This window comes from Artibeus jamaicensis, unplaced genomic scaffold (assembly GCF_021234435.1).
Source record: "Artibeus jamaicensis isolate MK-2021 breed Jamaican fruit bat unplaced genomic scaffold, CSHL_Jam_final contig_3230, whole genome shotgun sequence".
Taxonomy (NCBI): Eukaryota; Metazoa; Chordata; class Mammalia; order Chiroptera; family Phyllostomidae; genus Artibeus; species Artibeus jamaicensis.
In genome coordinates, this window is record NW_026521764.1 from 6,850,468 (window position 1) to 6,874,174 (window position 23,707).

A 23,707-nucleotide genomic window follows, 5' to 3' on the forward strand; every position below is an offset into this window, starting at 1 on the left:
AAGAACAACTAGTGTATAAAATTGCTTACTCTGAGTTATTTCTCTCTGCAGTAACTCCCAAAGCCTAGTTGCTGTATATACCTGTGTAACTTTTCATATTAACAAACTAGGCAAGCCCAGGCCACATCTGTCACTGAATGGGCATAGACAGACCGATCAGGTGGGGAAGGAAGTGGAGCAGAGGGAAGGAGGGAGACTCCATCACCTACCCCAAGTCGCCATGAGCCCCCTCTCCCTCCCCCCGCCCCCACCAGCTCCTGGTAAAGAACTTGCTCTATGGGCAGTCTGTGGGTTCTATGTGACCTGCAGACATGTTCAGTTGGTCCACTGTCTTTTTTTTAGTTTATTTTCCATTTTATTTGGTATTGGTTTCAAGTATACAGTTTAGTGGTTAGACAATCATATACTTTACATAGTGTTCCCCTTGACATTGCCAGCATCCAGCTGGCACCATACTGGTTGTATTTTCTTCAGAATGCTTTTGAATTAGGCACCCACCTTTCCCAACTGGATTTCACATGAAATTTCACATGAAAATCTGGATCTGGGGTCTTTGGGGGGAAACGAGACAATCTGGCCAGTCCTGGGCCCACATTCCCTCTGGTTTTCAGTCTCAGCCAGAGCTGCGGGGAAGCCTCCTGCCACCAACCCAGGCCCTGTCTATCCCCTGTCACCTCTGAGTCCATGGTTCCAAGTCACCTCCCCACCTGCAAGGGATGTTGGGAAAAGGAGATCCTGGTTTCTGGGTGGAGGAGGCAGGACTAGTGAGAAGTTCTTTAGGCCCAGGAAAAGTGTGCAGAAGATGCTGGGCGATGTCAGCAAGACTGATGTCCACACCTACCCAGGGAAGGGGACACTTGTAGAGGAGTTCCACGTCACTGAAGCCCCTGGGTGATTCCAGCCACATCCCCTCACTCCCGTACACACAATGCTGCAGGCCTTGTTCCACGGCTTCGTCTCTGCACACACGCTGCTGCTTCCAACTAAGACGGACTGCTGGAGCCACCGTCTTACCTGCTGGGGAACGCAACAGCTTCTACCAAACACCTCACTGTTGTTCCTCACTGCCTGGTGTCCGAGTGTATATGCCAACATTCCCTAGCACTTATCTTATGCCACTTTGTATCAGAGGTATTGGTGGGCCTGGGGGCGGGGGAGGGTGATGATAAATACAGCTTCCCAGCTAAGTGTCTGCTGCGTGTCAGGACCTGATTTCCCTTCTCCATAGACACTCTTGGTGTTAAACCTGATAACAAGCTAAGCATTAAGAGTTATAGCTGTTTTGCAAATAAAGAAAGGAGACCCACCGAGGTACACTTTGCCTTGTCCAAGGCCACACAGCTGGGAAAAAGCAGAGGCATAAGGAGAACCCAGGTCTGTCTGGTGCTGTCCTGTTTCTGGGATGTCATAGAAGCAGTATTAATTCTGTTCCCCTTGCCACCTCTAACGGTGCAAGAATATCTAACCCGCATCTCCACGCTGATCTTCAGAGTTATTTCATGAATTAGGAGACAGTATGAAAGCCTTTGAGAGTGGTTTTTTTTGTCCTTTTTTTCATACATTACAGAGCAAAATAACATTTTTCCATGTATCAGGAAAGCACAAAGCATCAGAGAGCTCCTGGGTACAGCCTGTGACTTCCTGGAGCTCTGCACTCTACTTAACTGTCAGGTTTTAACAAATTCTTCTCTCAGCAACTGCTTAATTGTTATCCTTGTCAGGAAGAACCCTTCACAGACATCAAGTACAGCATATAAAAATATCCTTTAATCTTAGAGTTTGAAAAATCATTCCTGTGATTTCAGCAAGACAGAAGCCGAGTGGTACCTAATCATGTCAGGTTTCTGAGGATAAACTAGGCAGGGAGCAAGGGTGCTAATGAAGCACAGGGGGAGCAAGTGGCAGAACTGTCCTTGTCTGGATGAGGTCCCTTCCACTGGAGGGTCCCCGAAATGTCTTTAAATCTTTGCAAAATGGAAGCAGAGAGTCAGTAAAACAAAGAAATGAGGTTTGGGATCCGAAAGGCCCGGGCTGGTAGTCTTCACGAAATTTCATAGAATCTGCATAACCTCTGTGAGACAGAAGTTGGAGATCTGACACAGGTCAGTGTCTGCCACGGAGCTGTCCACAGGGTTAACTAAAACCATGGACTGGAAGCACCTGATGCAGTGCCGAGCACGGGGTGGGGTTCAAAAATTACAGCCAGTCCTCCTTACTTACGGACTCCACAGTTCCCTAGTCACCCCCTCGCTGAACTGTACTTGTAACCCAAAGTCACTACTTGAGGGCACTGTCGTGGCCATTCAAAGACATGTACAGAATGAGGAGAGACGTGAGTGGCCCAGCACAGACGTCCCCTGCTGGGGCCCCGCAAAGCGACGCTCTGCCTCCTTGTTTCGGCTCCCGGGCTGTACGGACACGAGTGCCCTTCACTCCTTCGGTTTAGCACCACGCTTTCCAACCTGCTGTGCTTATTGTTGGTGATTGCACTGTCTCCGAGTGTCACATTCAAGTTCGGGCTGGTGTTCTTGAGCGCAAAAAGGCTATGATGTTCTTGATGGAGAAGATGTGCATAATTAGATAAGTCCCATTTCATCTCGAGGTATAGTACTGTTGGCCTGGGTTCGATGTTAATGTATCAACAATATCTATGAATAAGGTGTCTTTAAGCAAAAACACACATAAAACAAGAATATATATTAATGGGGTGACAACAATCTCATAACCAGATGTTCACGGGAACCTAAGGCTGTATATCTCCTAGGAGCAATGGTTCAGGGTCTCCTAACTCAGTGTTCGTAGCCACATTATAAAACATAGCTACCTCAAATGATGACATTGGCTGTATTCTCTTTAGTTCCTGCATCAGGTAGGTTAAAAGGATGTGGCTGTAACAAATTAACTCCAAACCGTTTGTAGCTTAACACAGTAGAACTTCACTTTTTAGGTATTTAAAGTCTAGTCCAATGTTTGGCAGACGGCCTTAAAACAGTGAGTCAGGAGCCCAGACTCTGACATCCTCTGGCTCTGCCCACTCCTAGGACCTTTGTGCCCAGCCAGTGGATGGGGGAAGAGACAGAAGTCTGTCACCGTCGGTCTGTATGGGCCAGGCTACAAGTGGAACTCACCACTTCTGCCTTCTTTCCATTGGCCAGAGTCAGTCACATGACCCCAACTAACTGCAAAGGAGGCTGGGAGATATTACCTGACTGTGTGCTGGGGGGTTATATGAATACCTCTGCCACAGTCCTCCATAAGGTTACTTCCTATGGTCATGTTTTAAAATCCTCACTCAAGGATATGTTTATTAAATTTAGATAGAGAGGAAGGGTGAGAGAGAAAAACATCCATCGGTTGCCGCATGTATGAGCCCCAAATGGGGCTCGAACCCACAACATAGGCATGTGTCCTGACCGAGGATTGACCCCTTGACCTTTTTGTGTACAGGACAATGCTCCAAACAGCTGAGCCAGCCAACCAGGACTCTGTGATCACTGTTTTCTTTTGATACATAGGGAAACCCCTAAGTAAGAAACATTTAAGTTTTTCAAGCTACTCTTTTAATCCCTTCCAGTTCACCCCCAAGGAAAGCAGGTCTGCCTCCTCTCATCTGTCTTGGATAAAAGATGAAATCCTTATGTAATGTAAGGAGACCGCCATACATATTTTCTCTCATTCTATTAATACTTCAGCCAACCCTTTAATCCTTACTATAAATTGTTGACTGTAATTATTTTTGCTACTGAATTAAGGATCAACCAGCACCTGCTATGAAATAAATTATTAAAAAATAATTAACTGATCGTTTATATTTGTTTCAACTAAATTGTGGGCTCACCTCCAACTTGCTTTATCCTTCAGCCAGTAGGATGCCAGCTTTGTCTGACCTGCGTTACTGAGTGTGTTAGACTATGTAACGGAACACCACTGACATGACCGGGAAGAAGCATCTCTTGTACCACCTCCCGCATCTCTGCCCAAATGTACTGTGGTTTTACACTGTGGACTCTGATGAGCATTATTATTTTCTCAGTCTTTCTGTTCTTGGTTTACTGTCAAGGGAAGGGGCAATGGTACTGTAATTATGAGATTTGGTAATTTTTGAGGGTTAGTTTCTAAGAAAATTATGGTCTTTTACAACGATCAGCTCATGTACCTCTAGGGGACTCTTGGGAAAACTATCAAGGACTCTTTCCACCAAAAGGTGAACTTATACGTATATTTTATGCCATTAAAACTTTTGTACAATTGTAGGGGATTTTTTTTTTTTAGATTTTATTTATTTACCTTTAGAGGGGAAGGGAAGGCGAGAGGGAGAGAAGTATCAGTCTATGGTTGCCTCTCATGCATCCCCCACTGGGAACTGGACTGCAACCCAGGCATGTGCCCTGACTGGGAATCAAACCTCAATCCTTTGGTTCCCGGGCCCGTGCTCTATCTACTGAGCTTCACCAGCCAGGTGTAGGGGATTCTTAACCCTGCTGCAAACAAGGACGTACTGATCTTAGATGACTGCTGTGGAAATTAATGAAATTAGCCTGTCACATATGGGCCAACAAGAGCTAGCATGCATTAAATAAGCCAAACAGTACACTCCGTTTGGTATAAAGTACCACGTTACATAATTGCTTTTTGCTTCTAGGAGATGTAAATATTAACATGGAATAATACAAATGCCAGAGGGTTTTATTTTATTATTTTTTAAGATTTTATTTATTTATCTTTAGAGGGGAAAGGAAGGAGAGAGGGAGAGAAATATCAGTGTATGGTTGCCTCTTGTGTGTCCCCTGCTGGGAATTGGCTTGCAACCCAGGAATGTGCCCTGACTAGGAATTGAACCGTGGTTGCTTGGTTCCCAGGCCCGAGCTCAATCCACTGAGCTACACCAGCCAGGGCTCCAGAGGGTTTTAAAGTTGAAGAAGCAGGCACAGGCCTCGTTCTGACCTAACAGTCACTGTCGAGATGGCAGAAACACAGATTCACCGCTGCCTAAGTCCAACGTCTTTTCTGTTCCTGCCTAGACTGTGTTTTCAGATTCTCATATGGTTTTCCTTTTTCTTGTAAACCATGGGCTTTGCCTCCAGGGTGGGTTTTAAGCCTTTGCAGTGTGGCTTGGTATGGATTCTAAGACACACATGCACACACACACACCATGCAGACACATGCCACATTCACTTGGAACTCAGGTGTCCCACAATATCAACTATTCGAAACAGAACCGTCTGTGCAGAATGGTGCCCAGCAGCAAACCGGATAGGAAGCCTTGGCAGAGAAGTGTCATGCCCCACCCTGATGATTCTCTCGGAACCACAGAGAGACAGCAAGAAAAGTAAGAGCTGAAGGTGCAAAGTGGGAATGACCGATGACCTTTGTCAGCCTTGCTTGCTCGGGGCTGGCATCTCGAGCAACATGGAGTCTGTGACACACAGAGAAGGTTCCCTTCCATTTGCTCTGGTTAGGAAAAGCAGAGTATGCACCATATATGTTTTAAATTGCATCAGAAATGATAAAACAAAAAGTTTAATGCTGAGGAGGTAGAAATCAGTTATCTGGAAAAATCACAGAGTGAGGTATTGCTATTTATATATTCTATTAATTTTGATACATAAACAAATGCATTTCATCAGTTTCATCACCCAACTCTCTCCAGAATCTGGCTGCTCTTTCAGTCTCCAGCACTTGGCACCCTGTCTGCCTCACAGTGGACACTTGGTATTCATTGAATGAATGAAAGAAAAAATGAACAAATGAAGGAAGGAAGGAACAAATGAATGAAACTATAATATCCATGTGTCTGCATGCCATGTGTTACCTGTGCGTGAGCAAAAACATCCCTGTTCAAAACCATCTCTTCTCCTTTTCAGAGCCAACACCATTCTCTGGGGACCATTCACAAGCAAGAGACACCAGCACAGTGACACATGCCGGTGCCACCGCCGCCACCACCTCCTCCTCTGCCTCCACCTCCTCCACCTCTGGGGGCTCCTCCCCCTCCCCCACCATCAGCACCCCCGGTAAGGCCCTTTTTCCTGTCTCCTTTACTGTCCAGCGGAAGCTACTTCGAATACACTTGAGCAGGAGGTTTTAAATGTTCAGAAGCAGCCACCACCTAGCTCCCCTGTGGCTGGTGGCATCTTAGGCTGTTGGCTGTGGCAACACCAGGGTCTGGTTCTGAGAGTCCGGCCAGTTATCTCTCTCCCTCTTCCTCGGCAGCCTCCACCCTCAACCTCAGTGTCGTCTACAGACGGCTACATAATTCCTCTTCTAATTGCTGCTGCTGGAGACAGACTTCCCAAGTCTCCCTAATCAACTCTTCCATCTCCCTGGGAACCTCCGGGAGAGGCCGAGCTGAAGTGCACAGCCAATGAGGCGTGCTGCAAAGTCAAGATCCAACGTGTAATTGGATGGTGGTAACGATAGCTTGGGCTTCGGCTGCCCAGTGCTGGGCCCCAGTCAGAGAAGTGTCATACGAAACGCCACAATGAAATATAAATCTCTAAATGAAATGTCTCTATCTGCAGCAGATTGAATTCGGTCCATTTCAGTTCGTGTTGCCGGGTGCTCTCAGATTAATGGTTGGGTTTGCGCTTAGAAGGAGGGGCACAGAGAGGGTGGTTGTTTGCTTTCCCAACAGGAATTCTCAATCTGGGCACCGCTGATGTGGGGGGCCAGATCATTTCTGTTGTGTGAGGCTATTCTGTGCATTGCAGGATGTTTTGAGTCAGATAGAGAGGTCTCCTGTTTTCAGTGGAAGATGAAAGATTCGGCTGTCACGGCGATACACGCCCGTGGAGGCAGGGCTGACAGGGGTGAGAGGAGCCAAGTCAGCCGAGCCCGGGAATTGAGCCTCACCTGCCATCCTCCCCCGCTGTGCACACCTCTCCTCAAGTGTGCCGGTGACATGACCCTGGGGAGGACTGGTTATGGAGGGAGGGCCTGAGGCCCCAGCACACGGCCACGGGCCATGGTGAGAGTGCACGTATGCGTGGGCTGTCACCCCTGTGACGTCACCTTTGCATGCAGATGGTATCTGAAGTGCCAGGGACCTAGACCTGCCTGAAACTTGGTCCTGGCGCTTGAAGAGGGTGGAGTGAAAGCACATAAGTTGAATTACACCCAAAAGCTCTCTGACCAGTGCATAGAGAGAGTAGGAGTAAGTATTGAAGAGTATTGAAGTTCTGCTGCTGAACTTGACCCCAGGAGGGATAAAGGAGGTAGACAGTTTATAAGTAAATGTACGTGACAGTGTCATATGGGTCTTACACGGACTTGCTAGCACCAAGAAGTGCAACTTGCAGTTGCTTCAAACACCACGATACACCCATACACTTAGCCAGAATAAGTAAAGTTATCAAAACCTGTATTATTGGGGATTTGAGGAAATAAGCCCTTTTTTAAAACATTGCTGGCAACACAAATACCTGGGACTCAGTGCTGAATGAGTCTTTCCGGAGTGTTCTCTGGCAGAAAACAATGGACCTGAGTGTATCATACTTTTACCCCTGGTAATCCAATAATTTTAGTTTTGAGACTGACTTAATAATTAACTCTAAAGGAACCAAAAGGAATTTTTCCAAGGATGTGCACAGCAGTGCCATTTACCGTATTTTGCCGTGTATAATGCGCACTTTATTGCCCAAATTTTTTAGACAAAAATAAGGATTCACATTATACATGGGCATAATGGTTACACACCACGGGTGGAATAATGGGTGGAATAATCCTTTGTATAATGCGCACAAAAACATGGGTGGACATTATACAGGGAGTACTTTATACCCAGCAAAATACAGCATTCTGGTGAAAAAATTAGATCTTAAGTGGTTTATGAGCACTAAATTACATGTGTTATGTGATGTTGTTAATTAAAAAATGCATTATGCCATAGCGGTAATTAAAAATTACATTTGTAATTGTGCTGATTATGAACAGTAGACATGGAATGATGGATTTAAAACACAGTGAAATTGGCTATATAATAATGTAATAAACCAAATAGATCAGAACAGAATTTTTAGTTCTGATAAAATTTTTTGTTTCATTAGGGAATTTTCTTGAAAGATGCTTAAGTAAATATAAATAATTCTATATTTGTTAATTTTTTGCATTCCCTCCCCATCCCTTTTTAAAAAATATTTTATTTATTTAGTTATTTTTAGAGAGAGGAGAAGGGAAGTAGAAAGAGAGGGAGAGAAACCCCAATGTGTGGTTGCCTCCCATGTGTCCCCTACTGGGGACTGGCCTGCAACCCAGACATGTGCCCTGACTGGGAACTGAACCAGTGACCCTTTGCTTCACAGGCCCATGCTTAATCCACTAAGCTACACCAGCCAGGGCCTTTTTTTTTTGGGGGGGGGGCATCTTTCTCATAGAGAAACAGATCAATTTAGGATAAAAATAGCCTTCTAGCCCTGGCTGGTATAGCTCAGTGGATTGAGCATGGGTCTATGAACCAAAGGATGGAGGTTTGATTCCCAGTCAGGGTACATGCCTGGGTTGCAGGCCAGTTCCCAGCAGGGGATGCAGGAGAGGCAACCATATATTGATATTTCTCTCCCTCTCTCCTTCCATTCCCTTCTAAAGATAAATAAATAAAGTTTTTTTAATATAGCCTTGTAAATTTTAATATTTTAAAAAATATTTTTTTCTACAACTTTGGAAAAATATTTACAGTGCATATTTAAGGCAAAGAATTAGCATCCTTACTGCATGAAGAGCTCTTACAGATTAATAGGGAAAGGATGAATAGAAAATGAGGCACAGGATATGAAAGGGTGGAAGAGATACAAATGTTTCAACCTCACCACCATTGAATAAACATGAGTTAAAATAATGAGAAATCATTTTCATCTATTAGTTTGGTGACAGTACTTTTTAAATGTTTGCTGGAGTGTTAGGAACCAAGCACCCTTAATGGGAGCAAAAATTGGTCTAATTCCCTAAAACAAAATTTGTTAACATAGATCAAATCCCTTTAAAAATTGGGTACGCTCTATGACCCAGTTTCACTTAAGTAATTTTCCTTAAGTAACTAATTATAAATGTATGTAAATAGTTAGCCATAAGATATTAATAAGAACATTACTTTGTAATAGCGAACAAAAAAAGAAAGAAAAGAAAATCTAAATTTTTAATACCAGGCAATTCAATAACTAAATGATTATGTAATCCACAAATGGTATACTAGGCAAACATTAAAAATCATATCAAAATAATTTTGCAACTTCCAATATAATGATTAACTCAAGCAAGGGTCATCTGTAAAAGCTAGAACCACCTAATGAGAAGTTTTAGGGGAATAGTATGTTCACAGAATTCCAAGTATCACCCACAGTTACTTCTAATTACAAAGAGAAAATGTTGCTTTAAAATGGATCAAGCTGCCCTTGTCCATGTGGTTCTGTTGGCTGGAGTGTCGTCCTATGAACCGAAAGGTTATGGGTTCGATTTCCAGTGAGGGTACATGCTGAGGTTGTGGGTCCACTTCCTAGTTGGCGTGTGTTCAGGAGGCGATCTATCAATGTTTCTCTCTTACATTGATGTCTCTCTCTCTCCCTCCCTCCCTCTCTCTCTCTCTCTCTCAAAGCAAAGAAAAAAAGGCCCTTGGGTGAGAAATAATAATAATAATAATAATGGATCAAATCTATCTCTAATAGAAGGACCTTATATCATAAGCCTTTTGCTGGGGGGCAACAAGGAATACCTAGCATCACCCTGTAGTAATCTGCCCAAAATTAATGTACTTATATGCAAGCAACTGGACACGTCCCGAACATGGGACCTTCTTGAGATCGGCAGACCAGAAGGGAGCCGTAGTCCAGTTTCTGTGCAGCCTGCAGACTAACAGTGGTTTTTACATTGTTAAGTAGTTGAAAAAGCCACAAAGAAAAGTAATGTTTTATGACATATGAAAATTATATGAAGTTCAAATTTCAGTTCATAAATAAAGTTTTACTGGACTTCAGCCATGCTCATTCATTTACATATTGTCTGTGGCTAATTTTATGGTAATGACAGAACACCGATTAAATACCTTATTATCTCTCCCAAATTCTATTTTTGCTACTAGTCGACCTGCATTTTTTAAATTATACTTCAGTCATAGTAGTAGTATATTTTGAATTTTATCAGTACAACTTTTATGAAAATTTGGGGTTTGGGTGTTGTTTTGTAGTACTTACATAAAATCCATGATTTTTCCTCTTGGCCCACAATGCCTAAAATACTTGGCCCTTTACGGAAAAAGTTTGCCAGCACCTGTCCTACAGGAAAGCTGGCTTCATTCAGCCTTCCTTCAGTCACCAGCAGCCAGTGATCTTGCATTAGATCATGTCACTCCCCTGTCTCACTTTTCAAGGACTTCCCATCTCCCCCTTAACCGCAGCCCATTCCGCCTACATGATCTGGCCCCTGCCTACCTCTCAGACCTCGCACTGGGCCCTCTCCTCATGTCTTCCACTTTGAGGCTTTAGTGTAACTGTTCTGTTTGGACACTCTTCCTGCTCAGCCCAGCTCAGACGCCACTTCCTTGGAGCGTCGCTTCCCACCCCCGCAGTGGAGTTTATAACATACATTTAAACCCCCCTTCATAGCTCTTATCAGTTTTTACTTTTGCTTTTATTTGACTGGGGCCCACATTTTATGGTTTGTGGTCTTTTCTGTCCATAGTGCCAGGCTCACAGCAAACACTCCCCTCATTGAATGAATGAATGAATGAATGAGTACATGCATACATGGATGATTAGCTATGTAAATAGGGCTCAGAAGTAGACTTAAACCTCTTCATAACCAGTATTCAGGACTTTAAACATCGATGCTCATGGACAGCAGGGCAGATTTTATGTAATCTTTGCAAAGACAGGGCATTTTGTGTGATACGTCTGATCAGGCTTCGCCTTAGCTCCGGAAGATCTGGGGCTTTAGACCAGGGCTAAGTGTTCTTTTGTTTCCTCCTCCTACCTCTTACTCTCCCCTGCCTGCCCCTCCCATCCCTGTCTCCTTCTCTTCTCTAAAGAGCATCTTTCCTTTTTCCAAGAACGTGGGAGTCAACGAGAAGCAAGTCCAGGGGAGCCTGCTGATTTCTGCAGCAGGCTTACAGCCAGGCAGTCCTCCCCAACTCGTTTCACTATTTTTCCAGCCCCCTTGTGCCCCTGTCTTCTGAGCTCTACTCCATTTCTTAAGCATTTGAAATCCAATAGCAATACAAAAGTTGCCTGCATGGTGCATTGGTCTGCTTATAATTAAATTATTACCGTCGCTTTGGCTACGGGATGTAACTCTCTTAGAAGCCTAAAAAAGAATACAGTGGGTATGATTTTTGAAATGCAGCAGAATTTTACTGAACTTTTGTTTTAAAATCTGCTTTGACCTCCCGGTCGTGTCCAAGAGGAGAGAATAAACTCTCTGACAGCCTGCGATTTGTTTTCTCGTCACTGTCACCTGACACTGTCTATCCCAGAGGAAGGAAATACGTGTGCCTCTGACCAGCTGACAAATCCTTTGCAGTGGGGTTGCCCAGGCCAAGCCTTACAGCAGGGGTGTGGCCGCTGCATGGGTTTATTTGAAAAGTAGATTACTAAGTTTTTGTAGCATTATTTTTTAATGTCGCTGTTCCAACTCAAACCTCCTAAGGAGGGAACCATTCTTTCTTTAAAAACAGAAAGGAGACTGTCTTGATAACCATTTATTCACCATGAAAGGCAACACTTCCAAGTAAGAAGACACTGTGATGGCCATATATTTATTTCTGCCTGCCTCTTCCGGGGCGTCAAGGTTAACAATGCTTAAGGAAAATTATAATGAAGAGTGTATTGTGGCCCCTGGCTGTTCGGTTCCCTCCTTACTGTTTGCCAGAGCCACTGCGTTCAGGCAGCCCCATGAGATAATGTTTCTCCTTGTAGTCTAAGGCTTGCATGGCTGACAGTGAGGAAGACTTTCCAGCGTGTCAGGAAATATCAGCAGTGGCTTATACTGGGAGGTTCCCCACGGTCTCCAGGAGGCGGGAGCTCGCGTGGCGTGCAACTACATGTCACTCTGTGAAAGAAACCATGTAAAATGGAGTGGTATCTGAAATCCCACGAGAGCCTTTTTTGGAGTTTTGCGTTTGCTGGGGTTTCAAAAAGAAAGCAGGGGAGTGAAGGAGTGTTAGGTGGAAGGGAGCTTAGTAGAATTGCATATTACCCTATACTCTGGAAAAGGTAATTTGCATGTTTACTGGTACATTGGGAATAATGAGAGGCTTAAAAATCTTAAATAATGTCATTCATTTAGAATTCTCCCAATGCTGGGGCTTTGATTAGCATCGCTAATAAGGGATTGGGGACATTTACCCAGGGTCGACAGTGGCCAGTGAGACAAGAAGGCTTTTGCATTAGGCCAAGCCATTAGGGTATAGTATTACATTTGTTCTCTGCCTAACATTTGCAAAACTACACCCTTGTCTTCAAGTCCATTTAAAAACTTAATTCTCTCTGTCTCATTTGCTGGGCTTGCACCTGCAAACAGTCACTCTGCTTCAGTGAAGAACCAGAGAGAGGTGTGGCAGGACCTGCCACTCACGCTTCCAAAGAGCTATTCAGGACAGTATTTAAATGTGTTTCTTTTTTCACATCTGTGAGGTGGGAGGGGCTGCAGGAACAAAGAGGAAAAGGCTCCCGGTGGCGTGCTCGCGGCACATTGTGCACCCATCATGCCCGGGACTTGGCAAGAAAAGCCTGCCAGCTCCTGATAAAGAAAGGCCTTTATCAAATTTCATAGGAGCCCAGGAACATGAGCCACTCTCGCTCGGTGTCTGAGCCGGGGATGTGGCAGGAAGGTGCCGGGCGGGAGGAGGCCAAGGGGCGATGCCTGAAGACCTCGGGGGGCTCTAGCCATGAGCACTAACCCACACGCTTTCATTCACACAACCTGCTGGCTCTCCAGTGCAACAGGATGCTAGAAAGCTGCGCCTGAGCGGGCCCCTTCCCCAGGGTGTTCACTTCATGTAGACACTGTCATCCTCAGGAGGGCCACCTTTGGGAGCTGGGACCTTTGGGGCCATGAACTCCTTCTCCCAAACTTCTCTTCCCATTCTTGCCACACAAGGGAAAATGTGTTCAGTCCAGATCCTAGGTAAAGCTGTAAGCAAGGGGGGAGGGGCGCTGGGACCCTGGAAATGTGAACACGTCTCGGTGGTGGGGACTTGACAGACAGTAAAGGCCGCATGTCCCAGACTGCTTAATAAAAATACAAGTAACATGACATGAAAAACAAGCAGGCTACATGTAGGAGGAGTGGTCCCAGCGAGGGAAGACAGAACGGTACTGTATGTGCCTGCCTGCCGGTGCTCTCCAGCAAAGGCCGGAGGACCTGGAACACCACCAACACACACTGGTCCCTTATCTACCGGCCGGAGGATGGGTGGTGTCTGTTTTCTTTTTTTATATGATTCTGTGTCCTCTCAAATATCTGCACAGAGCGTTTATCACTTTTATCCTTAGAGAAAAGGGTTTTCAAAATGAAAAAGGAATGGGGGCTTACTGACTGGCTGAGCTGGATCATGTGATAACATGCAATTATAGGCACCCACTGAATGGCTATTACGCACCATCACTGTGCTAAATGCTAGACACGGATTATCTCGATTCCTCTTTAAAACGATGCCATGATGCTGGCAGGAATAGGGCCATCTTACAGAGGAGGGAACCGAGGCACAGAGAGGTTACTAAGGTGCCCAGTGTCACACAGCTGGAAGTGGGGGAGGCTGGAACCTTCCCGGGGCTCCGTGAGAACATCACCACTCTGTGCGCTAGTGCTTCCAATTGTGTGTACAGACGGAATGAAAGGCACTGATGGGTGCATCTAGCACCAGATACATTGTTCTAAGTGCTTAGCACATAAATTAATGAATTAATCCTCACAGTTACCCTTAGAAGCTGAGACTGTGATTTTCTTTTAATGGATAAGTTGAGGTACAGGGCAGGAAGTTCTCACCCTGGATCCCACAGCTGGACTCTGGCAGAGCCATGGTTTGGATGCTGGAAGAACAGCACCAGAGCCCTTGTTATGAACCACAAAACCCCACCGTCCTTTCTCATAGCCCTTGTCCCCACCCCTTGAACCTTTAAGCCAGGAAGTCGATGGTTTCCACTTCCACACCCAGGTTTCTTCCTGTATCACCAGGGCCTCTTGCTAACATTGTTCATTTCTTATTTTTCCTTTAAGGTTCTATCATTTCTCCCCACTTGCCTGTTGGGTTTTTTTTTCTCCCTTTGAAATAGGTTTTATTTCCTCCTCTTTAATAGAAAAAAAGACATTTTGCAAGTTGGCCTCTGAATAAAAGCCGTGGTTTAACAGCACGGAGTCAACATCAAAGCAGCAGGTAACAATGCCAAGGAAGTAAGCGTCCTTTGGTCTTTAGTTTACAGCTGGGCTGTTGATGGGCGTGGAAAAAGTCGGATCTCGGCCAGTAGCAAAGTGGGCGCAGTAAATGCCTCTGAGCTCAGGAACTACAGGCGACTGCGTCTTTAACCTTGACCCAGCCATCAGGCAAATTCAGTGAGCTTTTGCCGCACAGAATTAGCCTGTCTGGTCTTGGCCTCTGATGAGGTGAGAACCTGAATCCAGTGACCACTGGACTAGTCATCGACCACCGCTCGGTCATGGAAACGCTGAGAATGCAGTTGGTTCTCCTCGGACCAGACTTTTGTACTTTGCATTGCTTTGTCACTACAGATTTCTCACACGTGGGACCCTTGACATCTCATCTTTCAAGAGCCCTCCTGTCCTCTGTATGAATTACCGTGCATCTCCCTAAGCTTGCTTCTCGGAGCCTCGGGTGCTGGCTACGTCTCAGTGTTTTGAGATCTCCCCTGAACAGATGGGTGGAGGGATGAAAGGAACGCAGGGCCAGCGAGCAGTTTGTGAGTGACGGTAGGCGGGGAGTCTGTGCCCAGGCCCGCTGCGGGCTCGAGATGCGCACTCGGTACCTAGCTCTACTTCTCGCACTAGTGAGTGCAGCGAAGACACTACAATTCACAAGGAAAACCCTCCGTCAGCTCACCAGCTGCGACACCCCATCTGCCACCTGCCCCGGAACACATTCTACCTTGGGTCCTGTCAGAACACCACCAACACAGCCAAGTGTCAGTAAGAAGATTTTACAAACCAAAGGCAGTTCTATCCGAGGGAACAATGTAGAGATGGCAGAAGTTAACACCCAGGTATTGTTTTAAAAGTCATAAAATGTCCTTTGGCACAACTCTGCCCATGCCAATATGCAATAGTTGTTTTCAAAGAAAATAGAGCTTGTACCTTCGCTTTACATAAAGTCGTTTAAAAATCAGGGAAAGCAACACGGTACACCCATTGTGTACGGGTGGTAACCCATGTCCATTTTCATGAGGTCTGTTCACCATCCAGGAGTTGGAAGGTGATTTCAAGCTGGCAAAGGCAGGATCCCACCCATGTAGCGCCCACTGTATTTAAAACACGAAGGTGCGAAGGTGCGGTTGTGCCCCCCTGGGTTTCAGCTGGGATCTCAGATGATGCGTGTGGTGCATTCAAAGCAAAAGCACGTGGGCTTTCCAGTCCTGCCAGTTAGAAGCTGGACCCCTGCTGTGCCATGTGATGTCAAGCTAATGACCTGGTCCCTCTGAGCCTCAGTTCCCTCGCCTGTAAATGGGAATCGTAATCGCCACCTCCTAGCACAGCCTGCCCTGAGAACGGAAGCTCTACAAAGGCAGGGGCTTTTGTTGGTTTTGCTCCCGGTGCACCCTCTGCACCGAGCAGTGCTTGGCATCTGGTACGCATTCTGCAAAAATGTGCCGAATGCACGAATTGCGGAATCATGAGGACCTAATGGTAACCGAAGAAGCTGTGTTTACCCAAGGCCAGCTTAGTCAGTGGTCGCCACTGTTACTTCAGGGACCAGGAGCCAGCTGGTCAGGTAGTCAGATCTGGGACTAGTAGACTGAGGGCACAGGCCCCTGTGGTCAGTGCAGGCTGGGAAGTCACCCAACAGAAGTCAAAGTCAAGGTTAGGAGCCTGATTTATTAAAAGTCCAGTCATTGGAAAATAGTCCAAAAACAGGTGGGCAGAGGTGACCACTGTAGGTTTTCAGAGTTCCACACCCCCTTTGCCAGGACCTGCCACTGGAACAGGACTCTGAGGAGCTGGGTGGCTCTCTCCTCTGCCATGCCTCGTACCGAGTTCAGTGGCCTGAGTCCGCGGGGCAGTGGGAGGTACTGGGAATCGGCCACAGACTAGAGCTATGAGCCCTCAGCTGAGGGCTGGAGGCAGTGAGGGAGGGCAACATGGTGACCCTTCGGGACCCATCCAGTGAAAATGGCAGCCTGGCGCAAATACCTTCAATATTTAGAGAGGGCTCTGCTGTCTCAGCTGCCCTTTGAGTTGTCACTTCACAAGCAGCTTCGGCAGCCGCAGACCTGGAGGCTGCCGAGGGGACGGCCACATGTATCTGGAAGGTTTATCAGTGACGCTCACGCAAGAATTCGAGATCTCCTGGCCCTGAGCCCCCGTGTGAGCAAAGGCAAATGTTCTCTGGGCCCGGTTCCTTCTTCCTCTGCCTGGCTCTGCTGACTGGGAGCATTCGTGCACTGAGGGGGGATCGGTTGATATAAAGAAACTATAGTCAATTCTGTTTAATGGTACTGTTGTTACATTTTAAAGAGCTCTTTTCTTGGATGTCATCCAGTGTCAGATGCCTGTTCTTCATAAGCAGAGAAACGCCGGTCAGGGTGCAGAGGGAGCAGGACCGGCTGTGAGCTGATGGTTGGCTGAGCTGCAGGGTGGCACATAGGTGCGCACTGCACATGCAACTTCTGGGTGTGTTAATTTTCCATCGCAAGAAAATGCCATGCACATCAACCACCTTGAAATATGCAGAAGAGAGGCAACTTGGCAGAACCAAGGAGGGAGTTATACAGCATGGTTTCTCTAATTCAGATGGATGTTTGAGACTCAAATAGAAGCTTTTAATCTTAAAAACAAGACCCAGGTAGACACGGAACATCTGCTTGAGAAGCTCTGTGTTGCCTCCTTCCCCCATGTACTCTGGCTCCTACCTTTCCCAAAGACTAATGGTCAAATTTTTAGTGTGACCCCCCCTACAGAGGAGGTGTCATCTGTAACTATTAAGTTGATTTATGGAATGTTTGGTTTTTGCTACTAAGACTGAGACATGATACTTGTGACTTTGGCAGGGGATGTCAGAGTAGCCATGAGACGGCCACCACACTGTCCCATGATACCTTATTTCTAAGTCAACCTCAAGGCCTAGTGCGAACAGCAGATAACAAACAGCAGCTTATGAAACTGTTGCATTTACTGTTCTGGCCCTGGTACAAGGACATCTCACCCTGTCTGGTGTTTGCCCCTCAGAAAAAGCACCAAGGACAGTTGTGGGAATTATTAAAGCAAAACTTTCCCAGCCAGCAACTCTCCTCAGTGCCAAGGTCACCGAGATACAGAGGAATGTTCACCTTCACTGTTCCTCCTCCCTGACCAAATGCCTCTGGTGGTTGTTTGCTGAAGGACAACGAGAGGGCAGTGATGGGTAAGGAACATTAAAAACAGCTCCGAGGCAAAACCCTCAGTGTGGAGACAGTGTGAGAAGTGTGCGACAGCTTAAAAAATAATAAAATTAAAAAATTAAAACCTTGCAGGTTCATAAGCAGGTGAATAGCGATTTCCAAGAGGTCAGACCACAGGCCCGCAAGGGCATTTTGAAACCTCACAGCCGTGACATAGAGGCTTATGCCCTTTCGGCATTACGGGTGGTCACATTTTCTGAAACTATTACTGGTTTGACTGGCAGGTCAGACCTGTGACAGGACGGAGTACAGCCATCCCTTGGGGCTCAGCACAGAGGGCAGAATGGCCCAGCGGGGCCCATTTCTTAGGCTCAAGGGCCCCTGGTGCAAAGACAACAGAGGGCCGGTAAAGGAGCTACTTTTGTGCCATTAATTTACAACTATTGCTACAAAATATCCACCCAAGTGCATTGTTATATGTAACAGAAAAGGTTTTCTTTTAAAGAAAAAGAAGGAGGAGGAAGAAGAGAAGGAGAAGAAGAAGAGGGAGGAGGAGGAGGAGCCAGTTACTCAGGGAGACTCCCCAGAAACGCGGCATGTCATTTCTCCCATCTTCAAAGACCATTTGGACCCTCCCGGAGGAGCTTCCCACCCTTTCTTCCCCCTTGAGAATCACTGCAGAGAGCCAGGGGTAGGGTGAGGAAAGTGGAGGCTCGCGGGCAGTAGTAATGGTGAATCCAACAGGCAGAGAGCACTGCGCCCACTGGGCACACACGCGCCACTGCCTGTGGAGGGGGCTCACCTGAGCCAGGAAGGGAGACCTCAGCCTCCCATGTCAGATGGGCCTGGCTCCGTGGAAATCACAACACACGATGGGGTGGTGAAGACATGAATTATAATGATGCTTTGACAACACGCAGGCAGGGCTGTTAACGGCAGCCCCGCCCACTCCCCTGCATCCTGGGTTAGCACCGCTTGTTGTCAGGGTCACTCACCTTTGTGGGACCCGATCAAGGCTGCCCACAGGAGGATGTGACAGTGGGCAGTGGGGAGACAGGGATCCCTAATGTCCCTCTTCCCTGGGCCTCTCTAGTGCCAGATGTCAGGGTCATCCTGAGAGTGTCTCCTTGGCACAGCAGTTTTCCCACTTGCGCTTCAAGTAACTTCCAGAAAGTTCTCAGCAGCATGCAAGCACACACATCAGCTCCTCTTTCCCTTCCTGGGGCCATTGCTTTAACCCAGCCCTGTTTTCCCTTTTTTGACCAAATATGTCATTGGATCGTCCACTCCCGACCCTCGCCTGGGAGAAACCATGGCTTTTTCTCCTCCTGAGGGCCATTCAAGACCACTGATGTATGTGAACGTGAATAATGTACTTCTGTGTTCAAGGGACATAAATTTTCCATTAGTAGCAGGGCCAGACCTGGCCTGTTTGGCTTGGATAAGAGCAGTAGTTGAGTGAGTGGCCTGAAGGCTCAGTGCACTTCGTGAAGTTCAGTGGCATTCCTTCCTGCTGCACATTGGCACATGGGGGTGAAGTCTGTGGAGGTGACCAGCCACACCCCAGGCAGGTTGGCCCGCCTCCAAGCAAGAGCCTGGGAGCTGAGCTTCTTGCTTATCTGCCCCACCAGTATCCTCTAAGTGACCTTGGACTTCTCTGCCCTTCACCTCTCAGGCTGTACAGTGGGGGCAGTCCTACAGGGAGAGAGGTGGTGTCAGTGGTTTTATTTTGTTTTTCCCTTATTTTATTTTGTTGCTAGATAATGACTAAAGAGAAGATATTCTAAAACTTTAAACATGTTCTTCAAGGGTTGCATTCTCGAGTGTAAAATGTGGGGAGGCCGGGTGAGAGGAGGAGAGGGGACACAGACATGCAACACCAGCCTCCTTGGGGGTGAGTATGAGGAACCGATGGAGCTCCGTACGGAAACTCGAAACTCACAAAAGCACAGACACTCTTGGTTTAGGTGTTAGAGGAACAGACATGTGGCAGCTATACAAGGACACATTTTTCTGGAACATGTTACTTTAAGGCCCAGATTCCAGGAGAACCAGAACCAGCTGAGAATCACCCAAGCACTCAGTTCCCTAAATTCTCTGCTTGATGCCCGGAGCACTAACCCTCAGGGCCTCCCCATATACTATAACTTACATTTGTTGTCTCTTCCTGGTGATGGGCCCCTTCCCGTCTTCACTAGAACAATCCATGCATTTCACCAAACCTCCAATTCACATTGCTGCCTAATAATAGTTGCCCCCGACACCCTGAATTCAGGTATCCTGATGGCTGAGTTTCAGGCTGGGAGGACAAGCGTAGGAAAAAGAAGGGGTGCATCCAAAGTCACTTGTTGGCATGGAAACTTTTCCTTGGCGGTTACCATAGTGACTTTGTATTATTCCTCCAAACAATGATCCTCTTGTGCATCACTATATACAGCTTGACGATTTAACAGACACCTTCCCATTGGGTTTTATTCGACTGTGCCTTACCCTCTGTGAGCTAGATGAGATTTCTGTCTTCATCTGGTGTTCCCCTAGAAGTGCTCTGAGACAAGGGTTTGCACGCCTGTAGTTTACCTGGATTATGATCTCAGGAACCCCGGGAAGGGAATGAGGAAGTGAGAGAGAGGAAGGGGAGAAAGCAAGGGAAACTGGGGCTCCATCCTGCAGGGGACCCTTAGAGACTGTGTGGGCACAAGGGGCGTAGGATTTTAGCCGCCAGCTCCAGTCACCCTCCGGCTCTCACTGTAGTCCTACTGAGGAGTCGTTCCCGTGTAGGGCATTCTCTCTGGCAGAGACCAATAAGCAGTTGGCCCGCGTGGGAATGGACGGAGGTCAGCCCCTGGGATTGGTGTGCAGCTCCTGCCGTGGTCGTGGTCCATTCCCGGGGTGCAACACTGAGGCCCAGAGAAGCTAAGTACTTGCTCCAAGTCACTCAGCAGGAAGGTCTTTGGAGTCTTTGGCCTGTGTTCTACCCTTTGTACCATGTCATCTCCAGGGCTGTGGTCACGTCAGGGGTGGCTGGGACACCCCTAGGTCCCCAGGGAAGCCAGGCCTAGGAGGCCTGAGAACAGGACTGGCAGAATGGCCTTCTCAGGTGGTGCTTCTCAGGTTTTGATTTCAGGTAGTGCTTCTTCACGTTTTGCGTGACAGCTACGGCCCTTCTTGCAGAGCCAACATAGCATCCGAGCCAGACTTCCTGCGTGCTTGTCCTGGAAACCGTGTGTCCTCGGGCAAAGTACCTGACCTTCCTGTGCCTTAGTTTCGTTCCCCATTACAATACTCCCTGCTTCATTATGCTGATGTGAAGACCAAGTAAGTGAATACCATAAAGTGCCTAGCGGGGCTCTGGGACCATACAAGTGGGCGTTGGTGGTGCCTTTGTGCACACGGCTGCCCTTTTTCCTTTTATGAACATGTTGCTGGCTTTCGATGTCATGTGAACTCACTGTAAAGCCAAGCTCGTGTTTCATGGCTGCGCTCATGGCTGGGGAGCATCTTACCCTTTAAACTGTAAAGTTTAAACCCTTTACAGTTTGGATGATTTGTTTCTTGCTTGTCTTCACTGCACGGTGAAGGTGAAGTCCCTAAGGAGGAAGATCAGCCAATCTGCCCCCCCCCATGGAACAGCCTGAGGAGCTGCTCAAGAAATTTGCATTTAATGAGTGAGAGAACACCCTCCCTTGGCTTCACCGGTGACACTGAGGCAGCTCCTGTTACACAGTGAAGCCACCTGCCCTTGGTAACATCCGCATAAAAGGAATGTGAAAGGTGGCCCAAGGGACCACTCCTCCCGCATTTTCTCTGTATTTATAGAGCACTATTCTGAGGCCCTGGAGAACTGTCTGCTGGGGCTCAGTTCTTCCATCCTCAGTGAGGTGAAATTGTAAACTAAAACGTGGAGTGTGACATTCAGGATTAACGTCTACCAGTGATTATTGCTATTGACACCATGGGGCAACGGGTGGGCTCATGTTAACATGTTTGACCTTGACACGCTGTTAAAATGGGTCAGGGTCACATGGGCTGTCCTGGTTTACACATGGACTCTGAGGCACTGACATGTGGAGAGGACCCTGGGGCAGCACGGACCTGAACCAGGTCGCTTATTCACAGCCACCGAGTTCTTTTAGGTACATGGAGGCGCCCAGCCCCAGGAGGTGGGTTATGGCTCCACAACCTTGACCCCAAGTCACAGACCCAACTTGTTACACAGGCTGAATTGTGCCCCGCTCTTAAATTCATACGCTGAAGTCCTAATGCCCAGGACCCCAGAATGTGACTGAAAGGGTCTTTAAAAAGGGAAGTAAGGTTACATGAGGTCTCAGGGTGGGGCTAATCCAATAGGACTGGTGTCCGGATAGGAAGACGAGCTCAGGACTTAACACACACAGAGGGACAACCGTGTGATGGCAGGGAGAAGGCGGGCGGCCACCTGTAAACCAGGGAGGGAGGACTCAGGAGAAACCAACTATGTCAACACCTTGATCTTGAGCTTCTAGCTTCTAGGAATTTAGGAAAATAAACTTCTTTTGTTCAGCCCACTCAGGCTGTGGCACTTGAACAAACACACAGTGCCTTTATTAGTAGGCCAGTGCAGAAGCCACTCACCAGCTCCCCCAGGGCAGTGACGCCCCAGCTCCTGTCCTCTCTGCTCTCCCACCCCACCTCCAGGAGGGGACTTGGGGCCAATCGCGTGCCAGAGTCAACCATCCCCAGACAAGATCCGCATCTTGAATCTTCACTCCCCTGCTGTGTAGGCACCTCCTCCTTTCCCCCAAGTTTCTGTGCTTTTTTAAAAAATTGTTTTATTCTTACTTGTTCTGTTTTGTCTCATCTTGTCTACTGTTTAGAAAAATGGATTTGCTGATTGGAAGAGGCCCTTTTCCTCTGAGACCTGGTTTACAGGCCTCTGAGGCCTTTGGGTCCAACAACACAAAGTGCTGAGTGTACTACAGAGATAATGCATTTCAGGATCAATGGACAGAGAACTTCTATTTCTAGACCCTTCTATAGAGAGCTGCATCTATTCCTTGCAACTTGAGATCATTTTAGCATCCATTATGGGACGGTCTTTCAGCCGCCACAAAGCAAGTTGCTCTGCTCACATACCACGCAGCAGCTGCTGACCCCCTTCCAGGGACCTTGTTGGGGCCAATTGTGGCTGGAATGATGGCGCTCAGTGGTGGCCGAGCAGGTGGGTAAACCCAGGGCGAGCCCCGGAGGACCTGTGCAGGCCTGCATTTCCCAAGTGCACAGTAGTTCAAAGTCTTTCATGGGACCACAGAAACCACAAGAAGCGAAAGTTCATTTTTTTCCAAATCATCTTACTCCTTCCCTTTTTCCTCTACATTTTCTCATTCGACCTTCTCTTTATTACCTTATCTCTGTTCCCAGATTTGGCAAATGAAACTATGACACCCTGTTAAACTTGAATTTTAGTTAAACAACCCAACAGCTAAATTACTTAACAATGAAACCAAGTCATCGTTTTAGTATAAGTAGGGTAAAAATATATCATAATTACACTAAACATTTTTGTCATCTATCTAAAATTCAAATTTAACTGGTCATCCTGTATTTTATCTGGCAACCTACTTACCTCCCAATACATCTTCTCTGTGCTTCTGCTACACGTATGTGTGTGTGTAGATGTAGGTTTAGAAATGGATACAGCTGTCTCTCTCCCAGCCTGTGCTCTCTGTCCCTCCCCTGTAAACCCGCTGCACACCTACCCCGTATCTGTGTGGAAGGGTGATCATACACACTTCTGCTTTCCCCTTTGCTCATCCTTCTACATCCCTACCCCGATTATGTTTCTTCCTTATCTCTCTTTGAAAGTGTAGCGTTGCCTCCCTAAATATTGGTCATACTTAAAATAACTTTGTTTCCTTCTTATTTAAAAATTTTGAGGAGTGAAACACTTGATCATTAGTCTTCTCTTAAAAATCAGTAGAAGGAGGTCATTGTCGACCTAGATGTTTTTGTTCTTTTCATTTACATTTCTCTTGCCCTGTGGGGTCACTGGCTCTTGCTATGAAATGGGCCGATACCCTTGGACAGAAGTGGATGGGGTGGACACGTGTCACGTAAGAATCTCGTGGGCACCATAAGAAGCTTGAGGGAAAATGTTTTGTTTTGTTTTGTTTTTACTTTCATCCCGTTTCATTAGCAAA

The 23,707-nt window shown here is 46.9% G+C and overlaps 1 protein-coding gene across 5 annotated transcripts in view; it reads left to right on the forward strand.

The window, feature by feature from the left end:
- Positions 1–23,707, forward strand: part of WIPF3 (WAS/WASL interacting protein family member 3) — a 74,234-nt gene that overhangs the window by 17,616 nt on the left and 32,911 nt on the right. For all 5 annotated transcript variants that reach the window (XR_008391258.1, XM_037126483.2, XM_037126485.2 and 2 more), the window contains exon 2: positions 5,865–6,014. Coding sequence is in view for 4 of the 5 variants with exons in the window: in XM_037126483.2 (XP_036982378.2) it covers positions 5,922–6,014 (93 nt within the window). In the remaining variant the exon portion in view is untranslated. The remainder of the gene's footprint in view (positions 1–5,864; positions 6,015–23,707) is intronic.